Raw genomic sequence first — 12,678 nt, 5'->3', positions numbered from 1 at the left:
CTTAAATAATTAGATGATCCTCCCCCCATAATTCTCAGCAACTGTGAAAATTTAAATAGATAAAAATAAAAATAAAACCTTAAAAATAAACATTGATATTATCTGTTGAAATTATTTTTAAAAATTCTACCAAACCTAGTTATATATATATTGGTAGCATTTTAAAATATTAAATTAGATTCTAAGTTCTTTGGGATAGAGACAGTTTCTTCAATACATACAATGCTTCACAGAATTGGATCCCAACCTTGACTGGTCCCTCTGAGTGTAACTAGACTGGAAACATTAAAATAACAAACATGTCCAGGTTTGCAACACTTTGATTTATAAAATGTTTTTGCAGCCTTTCTTTGAGAAGCTCTAACACCTCTCTCATTTGTAGCAGGGTTCTGAAATTCAGCAGAGGGAAAGCCCTTGGGCTAATGAAGTGCCTTTTCTTTGTCCTGGAAAGTCTGCTCCAGTTTGGTTGAGATAAAAGCTGTTAACAATCACCAGTTCATTTCTTTCACTCCAGAAAATGGTGAGACTGCTGGAATAATACCCAAGCTCAAACATTCCAAAGAGCTAGGTCTATTGTGCTGCAGCACACACTACTGGAAATGCGGGGGGAAGTGCCAGCATGGGAAAGAATGGGGTACACACAGTCCCTGGCATGAGGGAGGAGGAGGGCCACAGGTAATCCCTGAAATAGAGGTGTTGGGATAGTAGCACACAGGGAACTTAAGTGGGGGAATGGAGGGATGAAAGAAGACCCTGGTGTGTGCAATGAGTGGGGCCTAGAGGAGAAACAGATGTTTGCAACCTTGTGGTGGAGAAGGTACTAGCATGGGACTAGGTATTCCTGGGTTCTCTCCGCAGCGCTGCTGGGTGACCTTGAGAAAATCATTCCCACCTTGTGTCTCTTTCCCTCTCCCACCTTGTGTCTGCCTTGTCTACTTAGATGCTAAGCTTTGTTGGGGCAGGCCTCTCTCTTGGTCGGGACCATTGGACACAGCTGTAATAAAGTTCTTCGGAAATGTGTTGCCTTTCAAGTTCACTGAACATCCCCAGTACTTCTGTCACAAGAGAGCCTGATCTACTGTCTCTACCTCACTCGGTACTCTGTATCTATCGTGTCCCCTCTTACTCATCCCATCTCTTTGCTAACCAGCCCCTTCTTTCCAGTCTCACTCCACATAACAGTGTGTACAGGCTGCAGATCATTCTCATTGCCTATCCCTGTCCCCTGGGCCTCCCTGCCCCTCGCAGGCTAGTGGGGAGATTGGTAGATTTTAAAGCCACAAGGGACTGTTGGAATCATCTAATCTGACCTCCTGTATAACACAGGTCAGAGAACTGCCCTGAATTCATTCCTGTTTGAACTAGAGCTGATGTCTCAGCAAAAGATAACAGGCAGCTCTGCCAGCTCCCCACCTAGTCATGAATATTCAAGAGGAGGTGGATCTGAAATCTCCAGCCCACCCCAAAGAAACCGCCAACCATAGTGTATTGCAAAGAAGATTCCATCTCCCAGAGACCTTTGCGAAGTGGACCACATTGAAAGCAGCACAGAATCCCAACCCCATGCCAGTCCTACCCTACATTAATTCCTGCGCCAGCCCCAGTGCTGGCCGGGGACAGTGGCCACAAAGGCAGGTGCTGAGTGGGAACCCTTCCCTTGTGGTTCCAGGCGCTGGTGAGGTGCGAGGGGGTGGCTGTGTGTGTCTCCCAGGAGGAGTGGAGGTTCCAGGGAGAAGGGCAGAGGCAGCTCTGCAGGGACGTCATGCAGGAGAATGACCAGACTCTGATCTTGCTGGGTGAGGAGCTGCTGCCCCTCGGGGATCAGGAGCTGGGAGGCTCTGAAGTGCCTGGAGCACTTTCAGCTCAGGGCTCTTTCCTTAACCCCTCCGATTTCTAGGGGATCAGCCCGGCAGCCTCCAGGCCCGGCAGCACAGAGACTCTCACCCCACAATGCAGATCCTGCCTCCCCCCATCAGAGAGCTGGGCTGGGGTTAAAATCAGGGCGTGCTCCCTGCCCTGAGTGCTGGGGGGAGAGTTCACCCAGCACCGTCTCGCCTGTTTCCAACCCCGGAGCAGGAACTCCCGACCCCGACCCAGCCACGATCTCCTGGCTGGAGCAAGGGGAAGAGCCGGGGGTCCCGGATCTCCAGGGTGCCAAGGAAAGGGAAGGCAGTGTACACATAGGTGAGGAAAGAGTGACACCGGTTAAGGGACCGTCTGGGAGTGAAGGGAAAAGCTGGGATCCCAGCACAGCCAGCAGGAGCCCCGCACCCAGCTCAGTCTCCTCTCACTCAGTAGCGTCCCCAGCAGGTCCCTGTCCTCATGGCAGGCATCAGTCCTGGCTCCCACCTGCCCTGCCTGACCTGGCAGGAGCTCTCCCTCCCTCAGCTGCTCCTTGAAGGCTCAGCTGGGCCACTAGGGAAAAACCAGCCTGTCCTCTCCCCACTGAGGAAGGGTTTGGGGGGATTCACTTCCTGCCTGTCAGATTTTCCTGTCAGACAAATCCCTTGGCTGCCCCCTCTCTCCCTGGAACAAGCCCCAGCTGGATTCTATCCCTGTCTCCCAACAGGTGCCTGGATGGCAAGTGGGAACTACAAGGAACACCCCCAGCAGGAAGGGCCTGCAGGAGCAGGGCTGCACAGGACATCCCAGAGCCCCAAGCAAAGAGACACCAATGGGGAGGAACAGCAATGGGGAGCCCCCCCGGCAGGGAAACTGAGCCAATCCAGAGCTGGGATCGAAGCTGAACATGATACGGTGTCTCAGGCAACCCAGGTGTGGGAGAGCACGAATACATGCTCTGAGTGTGGGAAAAGCTTCCCTTGGAGCTCCCGGCTCCTCCAACACCACAGATCCCACACTGGGGAATGCCCCTACCACTGCCCTGACTGTGGGAAGGGCTTTGGTGACAGCTCGGCCCTGATCCACACCAGCGCACCCACACGGGGGAGCACCCTTAGATGCGGGCCGTGTGGGAAGAGTTTCACCCTGAGCTCACACCTGATCTGCCACCAGCATACCCACACAGGGGAGCACCCCTACCTATGCCCTGACTGCAGGAAGAGCTTCCTGCGGCACTCCCAGCTAACCCTGCACTGCCAGACCCACACAGGAGAGAGACCCTATAAATGCCCTGACTGCGGGATCCCCAACCTGCACAGGCACCAGCGCAGCCACACGGGCGAGCGGCCCTATAAATGCTCCAACTGCGGGAAGGGCTTTGCTCGGAGCTGCCATCTCCTACAGCACCAGTGCATCCACACGGGTGAGCGGCCCTACAGGTGTCCCTGCGGGAGGGGTTTTGTCCAGAGCTCCCAGCTGATTCGGCACCGGACAATTCATACAGGGGAGAAACCTTACAGATATCCCATCTGCAGGAAATGCTTCACTCAGGGATCCACCCTGGCCAGCCACCTGCGGATCCACACCGGGGAGAGACCCTACAAATGCTCCCAGTGCGGGAAGTGCTTCGTTCGGAGCTCACACCCTATTACACACCAGAGAACCCATACAGCCTAGAACACCACACCCGCCCCCATTTCCCCCCATACATGACCCAGCACTGGGATGTGTATTAGCCAAAGTGCCTCCCTTCTAACACCCCAGAAAATCCACACACACGGCTCTCTTCTTATACACTCCCTCCTGCACAGAGGTACAGCTAAGGAAAGTTAAACATTTTTGGGGGGCTCATTTATATCAAACAACAGCTTGGATTTAATCCCTTGATTTCCAGACGGACGGCTAGTGCCTTCTTGATCTGCTCATGTGGGAAGGGGGAGGGCAGTTTCAGAGATAACCAAGGGGTTCGGATGCCCTCTCTATTAATTGGATCACCCAGGCCCTCAGACGTAAAACATGGCAATAAGGCATACATTTTTAACAGCGTAATTAACCATTGGAATAATTTACCAGGGGTCATGGTGGAGCCTCCATCACTGGCAATTTTTAAATCAGGAGTGGATGTTGTTCTACAAGCTCTGCCCTAGGTATTATTATGGGGCAGTTCTCTGGCCTGCATTATACAGGAGGTCAGACTAGATGATCACAATGGTCCCTTCTGGCCTTGGAATCTAGGCACCTTTAGATGTCTGATCCCACAAATTGTAATGCGGATTGAGTGTCCAAAGCCCTGAGGCTCCTGGGAGGATTTCATCTATTTATATATTGAACAGACTGTAAGCTCTTTGAGGCAGGGACTGTCTCCATGGTCAGTGCTCCTGAACCAACAGGGGTCACTGACTGCAACCTCTGTGTTCTACAGTAATAAAGACAAAAACCACAGGCAACAGTGTGGAAGTCAGTGTCGCTATTATGGATGTATTGAAAGGAAGGGTTGTGTTGGGGGTGGGGAGTAGTTATTGGGGTGGCCCTAGAGGTTTGGATAATTAATTGGGGCTGGGTTTAGTTCCATTCTGAGGGCCCTAGCTTCTGGAGTTGCATGTTTTTATCATAATCCCTGTTTTCAATTTAAAAAGAAAAGGTCTCCAGTCCTCAAGGTTGCAAAGAAAAGTTTGAAAATATCAGTTATCTGTGAGCTAAGTCTGTGAGAGCCTGAGCCAATCACTCAGAGAGGTGTGGTGTGAACTGTACCGCCTGAGTCTGCAGAGAGCCTGGGACATTCACTCTGAAAGTGTGGGGGAAGTGCCCTATGCATCTTAGCTCTGAAACCTGTTACTCTGGTAACAAGACAGGACACTGAGGCAGAGGAGAAATCCTTGGGGCTACTCTCCTACCATGGTTCTGCAGTTCCAGAAACTGCTACCATCACATTTTGCTACCAGTAGCAGTTACTGACACATAAAGATTTATTTGTTCATTTAGGATTTGAGATGCAACAGCCCTGCCATTGAGCTCGGTAGAATGCTTTCCCAAATTAGAAAAATATCTTTCTTTGTGTCCAGATTTAAACCAGAGATGTCACCATGGCAGGAAACCGTGAGGGCGCAGCTGCAACCCTCACAAACGGTTACCACCTGAATCAGGCGATGGGGAAAGGCAGAGGCAGCCAGTTGTAGCCACCATCCCCCATCCATCACGACTTGCTACCCCAGGACAGATGATGAGGCAAGGCAGAGGCAGCGAATTGCGACAACAAGGTAGCAAAAAAAGACCATGGCACAGTTGTCAGTAACTGCTCCCGGTGGCAAAGTGTGAGAGTGGGTCGCCGTTTGTAACATTACACCTGGCGACCATTTGGGGGTGGGGGGAGCTCTCCACCGATCTCAAAATGTTTTGCATCCTGGCCGGTCTCAAACCCACCTTCGCCTCTGGGGAAGGCGAGCTGCGAGCAGGCATTGGGAGGGACCGAGCGAGCTTGCTGGGGAGGGAAGGGTTAACCAACCCCGTGATTTCCCATACACGCCCCGGTCCGGAGCACATGGTGCGGGACTGGAATAGCGCAGGGACCTTCCTGTGACTGTCCCAGCCAGGCAGCCCCGGACACCTGGGGCCCGACCGATCCCAGCTTGTTACGGCCCGGCCCGTGTGTGCGCAGGGCGAGTCCACGGTGCACCCCAGGGGGGATCGTCCCGGCCGGGCGGGGCGCTGGGGAGACGCAGAGTCGCAGCCAGGAGTTGGCCCCGGGGAGGGAGAGAAACAGCGGCAGGAAATCGCTGCCTGGAGGAAGCGGCCGCAGGGCCGGGGGCATCGGAGCCGAACCGGGACCGGAGAGACCCCCCCAGCCAGTTCCGGGGAGGGAGATTGTGCAGCTGAGCCCACCAGGGTCGCCCAACCCAGCCCAGCCCACTGGGGCCTGGGGGCAGCCCTGGCCCCTCTGCTCCCCCCTGGGAAGGGGTTGGGGGGATTCCCTCCTACCCATCGGTGTCTTCTCCCTTCTTCGCCCCCCTCTCCCTGGCGCAGGGAAGGGGGCCGGCTGGATTCTCGCCGCCAGGACGCAGGAGGGGAGCCCCTGTGGGCAGAGCCCACGGAGCCACCTGGGGAGGACGCACCCTGGGAGCCCCCATGGGTGATGCTCTGACCATCTGCCCCGACTGCGGGAAGAGCTTCCGTCAGTACTCGTACCTGGCCACCCACCGGCGTGTCCACACTGGTGAGCGCCCCTACCACTGCGCCCAGTGCGGCCGGGGCTTCTCCCAGCACTCTAGCCTCATCCGGCACCGCCGCACCCACACGGGCGAGAGACCCTATCGGTGCCCCGACTGCGGGAAGGCCTTCGCCCTGAGCGCCTCCCTCCTGACCCACCAGCGCACCCACACCGGGGAGCGCCCCTACAGCTGCACCCACTGTGGAAAGGGCTTCAGCCAGCGCTCAGCTCTGGTCACCCACCAGCGCACTCACACTGGGGAGAGACCCTATAAATGCCCTGACTGTGGAAAGAGCTTTGCTATCCGCTCCCACTGCACCGCTCACCAGAAGATCCATGGGGATCCGGGCGGAGAGCCCCCCTACCGGTGCCCCCAGTGCGGGGAGGGGTTCCGGATCCACGCCCACTTCCTGCATCACCGGCGCACCCACGTGGGCAGCAAACCCCACCGCTGCCCTGATTGCGGGAAGGGGTTCTCGCGCAGCTTCCTGCTCAAGACGCACCAGCGGATCCACACTGGGGAACGGCCTTACCCCTGCCCCGATTGCGGGCGCTGCTTCCGGCAGAGCTCCCACCTCACCCATCACCGGGCCACCCACACCGGAGAGCGGCCCTACCGCTGCAGCCACTGCGGGGACGCCTTCCCCTGCAGCTCGGAGCTCTACCTGCACTACCGCAGCCACACTGGGGAACGGCCCTACCAGTGCCACGAATGTGGGCGCAGCTACACCACCAATGGCAGCCTGCGCCGGCACCGCACCAGCCACGCCGTGGGCTAGGGGTGCAGCCAGCTCTTGCCATCCTGGGCATGCTCCTGCATCTGCCTGGCGCTAGGCATGGCCTTTCTGGCTGTTAGCTGGTTATACATGGGAAGGGAGCTAGGGTTAGGTTATAGGGGACTAGACAGTGTTCATACCAGGAGAAAGATGGATCTCAGGGAGCGATTGATGGGTCATACGGGTCTATAGCTGGACTATATGGGTCACACCAGTTAGAATCTGAAAATGTGAAAAGCAGTTCCACTCAGTCTACCCCTGGTCCTGTTGGCGCACAGCAGCTTTCGGAATGAGCTGAAGTGTTCATGCAGTTTTCCAAGCACCTTGAAATAGAGTGTGAGGGTGTGTTTCTGCTCTTAGACATGTAGCTCAATATAATGATCTGCTGACCCACAAATCAGTCAGGTATGGGGTATGAGGCACTGGCAGCTGCTATCCAGTTACTTGGTTCCAAAGACAACCGCAGACCTCACTGGAGCCAGTGGATCCTTTATGGCATTGAGAGAACTGCAGAGAAAAGAAGCAACTGCCAAGAGACATGGTAGATCAGAGCTGAGCTATGTGGGCTGGTTGCAAACATGAGCGCTAGGCGGCTTGGAGATCAGTCGCCAGCAGCATGGGTTGGAGGCAGAAAGCCAAGAGAAAGATGTGAGCATGACCCCGAGAGGAAACAGAGGCAGAGCTTTTTGGTCACAGAGCCCACTGGAACGGCAAAGATGGGGATTTTGCTGCAGGGAAACCGCGTGCTGTTGTTTTTCTACTGTGTATATCAGGTACCGAGGGCAGTCTGTGTAAATAAACACCATCACACCTAGCATAGACCTGAGTTGTCTCAGCTAATTATTATCCAAACAGGAATGGCCCAGTAAGGCTCTGGCAATTGTCTAAGAGCTCTGGCCAGATGGGTAACGTGGTATGTACAAGAGATTTTGACCCTGAGAAATCTTGGATCCCTTGGGGAGAGAACAGTATTAGCTTGAAGCATCGTAGATCAGTCCCATCTGAAAACTGGACACCAGATGGGATGGACCAATGTTCTAGGGTGATCCAGAAAATTGTCTTTCTAACAGCCCAGTTAGTGGATCAGGGATGACAGATTTGAGGTCAGGAAGGAATTTCTCCCCCGTCAAATTGGCAGTGACTCTGTGGGGGTTGTCAACTTCCCATGCAACATAGGGTGCAGGTCACCTGCTACTGTTCATTGGGGCATAAAATTACAGAAATGTAGGGCTGGAGGGGTCATCAAGTCCAGCCCCTTGGTATGAGGCAGGACCAAGTAAACCTAGACCATCCCTGTTTGTGTAACCAGCTCTTGGAAACCTCTAATGACTGGGATTCCACAACCTCCTTAGGTAAACTTGTTCCAGACCTTAACTGTCCTTAGAATTAGAAAGCCTTTCCTAATATCTAACCTAAATCTCCCTTGCTGCAGATTAAGCCCATTACATCTTTTCCTACCTTCAGTGGACATGAAAAACAATTGATCACCGTCCTCTTTGTAACACCCCTTAACATATTTGAAGACTGTTATTAGGTTCCCCCTCACTCTTCTTTTCTCAGGACTAAATATGACTGATTTTTAACCTTTCCTGATAGGTCAGGTTTGCTAAATCTTTTATCATTTTTGTTCTTGTCCTCTGGATTCTCTCTAGTTTGGCCTGTGTGGTGCCCAGAATTGGACACAGTACTCCCCCAAGGCCTCACCAGTGCCAAGTAGAGCAGGATAATTATCTCCCATGTCTTACATACAACACTCCTATTACTTACCACAGAACAATAATAGCCTTTTTCACAGAGGCATCACATTGTTGACTTTATAGTCAATTTGTGACCCACTATAACCCCCAGCTCCATTTCAGCAGCGTGACCACCGAGCCAGTTGTTCCCCATTTTGTAATTGTGCATTTGATTTTTCCTTCCTAAATGAAGAACTTTGCACCTGTTGTATTGAATTTCCTGTTGTTGATTTCAGACCGATTCTCCAATTTGTCAAGATCCATTTGAATTCTAATCCTGTCCTCCAAAGTGCTTGCAACCTTTTCCAGCATGATGTCATCTGCAAATTTTATTAGAATACTCTCCGCTCCATTATCCAAGTCATTAATGAAAATATTGACTAGTACTGGACCCAGGACAGACCCCTGCAGGATCCCACTAGATACACCCATTTGGTTTGACAGCAAACCACCGATAACTGTTCTTTGAGTATGGTCTCACTTAATCAATACCTTGCCATTGCAGCGACCTCAGGCACTGGTTTCTCCTGTTCTCTACCTGTTGCTCACAACAGGGCTGAAATGCTTTGATCTGACTAGTCTTTGGGCTTAATTGGCTTGTGCTCTACAGGAAGTCAGATTAAATGAGCTAATGGCCTATGAAACTTCTGATCCTTGAGGCTGGTTTAGGCCATGCATGTTGGGAGAGGGCCCATAACCAAAGGCTCTATTATTTGTTAATGACATTTTAAAAATACACCCAGTCCTCTGGGTCCCTGTCAGATCAATTAAAAATTGCCCCCCCGAAATATATTCCTGGCCTTTCCGAGGTATGCATTTAGTCTCCTCCATCAGCTGTGGGCAGTGTTAATTTTCTGGCTTTGGATCTCCCTTGTACATCATTAAGGAAGTGGTGGTAGCAGTGGGGGGATGTGATTAGGGGCCATCTGTGCGTGCAGAGGTACAAAGGGGCATCCTGGGCACACTTCACCATTCAACTACAACCTTCCCCCTCCTCCTTGCTGCCCCATGCCCTGCTTGGAGGGGATTGGGCTGTGAAGAGGGTATGGACCAGCTGGGGGCAGGAGAATGGAGATGCACACATCCAGCCACAGCCTAGGAGGCTCGGAGAGGTATGAAGTGGTTCATTCATCTCAGGGGAATGAGAACACCCCAGGGAGAAGAATACAGCCTGCAACAATTGCTCAGAGGGGCATGTCCTGCTTCACTCATCTCAGCAGGTATTCCCCTCCCATCCTGCAGTGTCCCTGCTGTGTGTGTACCAGGAGCTGAGCATGCCCAGAGCATACCCAGTGCAAGATGCCTCCTGCTGGAGTCCAGGAAGTCTGTCCCAGCAAAGAACTGGTTTGTGCTGGCTGGGATGCTTTCACTGGTCTCTCAAATGCCACTTTCAATGTGGCAATTAGCCCCTCCCATATCATCCCAGCCCCTCCTCACCACCCACCAAACCATCCCAGGGTGGTACTTGGGCAGATGGCATGGTGGGGAGGAGTGCACTTGTGGAATGAGGAACTTTCTAAAAAGCACATATTTCGCTCATGTTTCTGAAAGGAGTACCCTGGTGGCCCCGGACACCATGCCAAAGGCAAGCCGAGAGCTCACGCGGGTGGCACAGATAGGGTGACCACCAGATAGCAAGTGTGTAAAATCAGGACAGAGAGTGGGGAGTAATAGGCGCCTATATAAGACAAAGCCCTGCATATCGGGACTGTCCCTATAAAATCAGGACATCTGATCACCCTAGGCATAGAGTTACCTGCCTGGAAGATTTGGCCTCATTGCTTTTGGGTTTTAGGGCTAGCACTTATTGCCTTAAGCCAGAAGGCTGAGCAGAATGTGTCCCTCCAAAAGGAGTTCCTGGGGAAACAGCAGCTCGCAGGGGTGTGAATTCTGGCAACGCAGATACAAAGGGCTATATCTACAAAAGGGACTTAGCCTCAGCATGGCACACCTGGTTTTTAGATGCCTGTGACAGGGGTTCAAAGAATCATTGAACCAAAGGGTTCGAAGGGAGCCCAAGGGTCATCTAAAGTCCCTGCCAAGATGCAGAATTTGTTGTGTCTAAACCAACCAAGATGAATGGCTCCCCAGGCTCTTTTTGAAAACCTCCAGTGAAGGAATTGCCTCAGTATCCTGTCACTCAAATCCCCACCAATGTAGGTTAATTGGGATCTAAATGGAAGAGCAATTAACAAATGGAACCACAGCTAGAAAGGAAAGAAGCCCTGAAAATGGCTGGGTTGTGCTGTCTGTTGCTGATAGTAGACCCCTTTCACCCTGGAGGGAACAAGGGAAGCTGGCTGGGGCTTGTAAATAGCACTGCATAGACTTTAAGGCTAATCAACAACTGGCATGATGGCCATACAATTCCCATGATGCACTGCCTCCCATTTACTGGGGCAGGCTTTGGTGCATCATGGGAGATGCAGTCCGACCAGGGAGCCCAGCTTATAGAGGAGAAGGGAAGCATGAAAAACCAACAACTCACATGATGCATGTGGCCCTGGGACTCCCAGGATGCACTTTGGTCTCTCTTTGGTGACAGGGGGAAGTGCATCCTGGGAATCCCATGCCCAAGATGTATCACGGGATATGTAGTCTGATTAGGCAGCACAACCTACAGGGAAGGGGAGCAGGAGGCACTGTGACCAGGGACTACGATGATATAAAAGCCTCCTCAAGATCCCCCTAGTCCATGGTGTGGTTGATTTTTGGTGCTGGTACCCAATGGTAGCATCAGGGCTGGTAGTGGCACCACACTCCCATCATCCATGGGCAGAGCCGGCTGCACCCCTACCACACAGCATGGCTGGTGCGGTGCCAGCGCAGGCTGCCATTGGTGGTGTAGCTGCACCCACACTCATGGCACTGGTAGGGCCGTTCCCCGGTGTGGCTGCAGTAGTGCAGGTAGAGCTCCGAGCTGCAGGGGAAGGCGTCCCCGCAGTGGCTGCAGCGGTAGGGCCGCTCTCCGGTGTGGGTGGCCCGGTGATGGGTGAGGTGGGAGCTCTGCCGGAAGCAGCGCCCGCAGTTGGGGCAGGGGTAAGGCTGCTCCCCAGTGTGGATCCGCCAATGCATCTTGAGCAGGAAGCTGTGGGAGAAGCTGTGGGGTTGCCGCCCACGTGGGTGCACCGGTGCTGCAGGAAGTGAGCATGTAGCCGGCACCCCTCTCCACACTGGGGGCACCCATAGGGGGGCTCCCCGCCCAGATCCCCATGGGTCCACAAGTGGCACTGCAGGTGGGAGCAGTGCAGGAAGACTCTGCCACAGTGAGGACAAGCCTGGGGTTTCTGTCCTGTGTGGATCTGCTGGTGGGCAGAGAAATCAGAGCGGATAGCAAAGCTCTTCCCGCAGTCAGGGCATTTATAGGGTCTCTCCCCAGTGTGAGCGTGCTGGTGGGTGACCAGAGCTGAGTGCTGGCTGAAGCCCTTCCCACAGTGGGTGCAGCTGTAGGGGTGCTCCCCGGTGTGGGTGCGCTGGCCGGTCAGGAGGGAGGCGCTCAGGGCGAAGGCCTTCCCGCAGTCGGGGCACCGATAGGGTCTCTCGCCCGTGTGGGTGCGGTGGTGCCGGATGAGGCTGGCGTGCTGGGAGAAGCCCCGGCCGCGCTGGGCACAGTGGTAGGGGCGCTCGCCAGTGTGGACACGCCGGTGGGTGGCCAGGTACAAGTACTGACGGAAGCTCTTCCCGAAGTCGGGGCAGATGGTCAGAGCATCACCCATGGGGACTCCCGGGGTGCGTACCCCGCAGGTGGCTCCACGGGCTCTGCCCCCGGGGCCTCCCCTCCTGTGTCCTGGCAGCTGCTGGGAGAGAAAATCCAGCCGGGCCCCTACCCTGTGCCAGGGAGAGCGGGGCGGCAAAGGGGGGAGACCCTGATGGGCAGGAGAGAATCCCCCCAACCCCTTCCCGGGACTGGCCCCAGGCCCCAGTGGGCTGGGCTGGGCGACCCTAGTGGGCTCAGCTGCACAATCTCCCACCCCGGAGCTGGCTGGGGGGGGTCTCTCCAGTCCTGGTTCGGCTCCGATGCCCCTGGCCCTGTGGCCACTTCCTCCAGGCAGCAATTTCCTGCCTCTGCCACTGTTTCTCTCCCTCCCCCGGGGCCACCTCCTGGCTGCAACTCTGCGTC

At 54.2% G+C, this 12,678-nt stretch overlaps 2 protein-coding genes across 2 annotated transcripts in view; one reads left to right on the top strand and one right to left on the bottom strand.

The window, feature by feature from the left end:
- The window catches only part of LOC137143264 (zinc finger protein 436-like), a 604,313-nt gene that overhangs the window by 67,351 nt on the left and 524,284 nt on the right, over nt 1-12,678 (bottom strand). Inside the window, exons 6-7 of the mRNA XM_067532957.1 lie at nt 11,790-12,110; nt 11,413-11,646 (exon numbers count right to left, since the gene is read on the bottom strand). Coding sequence (XP_067389058.1) covers nt 11,413-11,646; nt 11,790-12,110 — 555 coding nt within the window. The remainder of the gene's footprint in view (nt 1-11,412; nt 11,647-11,789; nt 12,111-12,678) is intronic.
- LOC137143220 (zinc finger protein 665-like) lies at nt 1,763-7,641 on the top strand. Its single transcript, XM_067532886.1, has 3 exons — nt 1,763-1,796; nt 2,570-3,512; nt 5,967-7,641. Exons 1-3 carry the CDS (start codon nt 1,763-1,765, stop codon nt 6,823-6,825), a joined length of 1,836 nt encoding a protein of 611 aa, XP_067388987.1. The 3' UTR covers nt 6,826-7,641.

Source organism: Emydura macquarii, unplaced genomic scaffold (assembly GCF_026122565.2).
Source record: "Emydura macquarii macquarii isolate MOO-44397 ecotype Brisbane River unplaced genomic scaffold, CSIRO-AGI_Emac_v2 contig_3305, whole genome shotgun sequence".
NCBI lineage: Eukaryota > Metazoa > Chordata > Testudines > Chelidae > Emydura > Emydura macquarii.
The sequence above is the reverse complement of the archived record's forward strand: the minus strand, read 5'-3'. Positions and strand labels throughout refer to the sequence as shown.

Bases quoted from the DNA above. Each gene is read 5' to 3' on its own strand.
- LOC137143220 (XM_067532886.1), top strand. From the start codon at position 1,763: ATGCAGGAGAATGACCAGACTCTGATCTTGCTGG. The intron at 1,797-2,569 runs GTGAGGAGCTGC...GTCTCCCAACAG, and splicing joins CCAGACTCTGATCTTGCTGG to GTGCCTGGATGGCAAGTGGG. The intron at 3,513-5,966 runs AGCCTAGAACAC...GGGAGCCCCCAT, and splicing joins ACACACCAGAGAACCCATAC to GGGTGATGCTCTGACCATCT.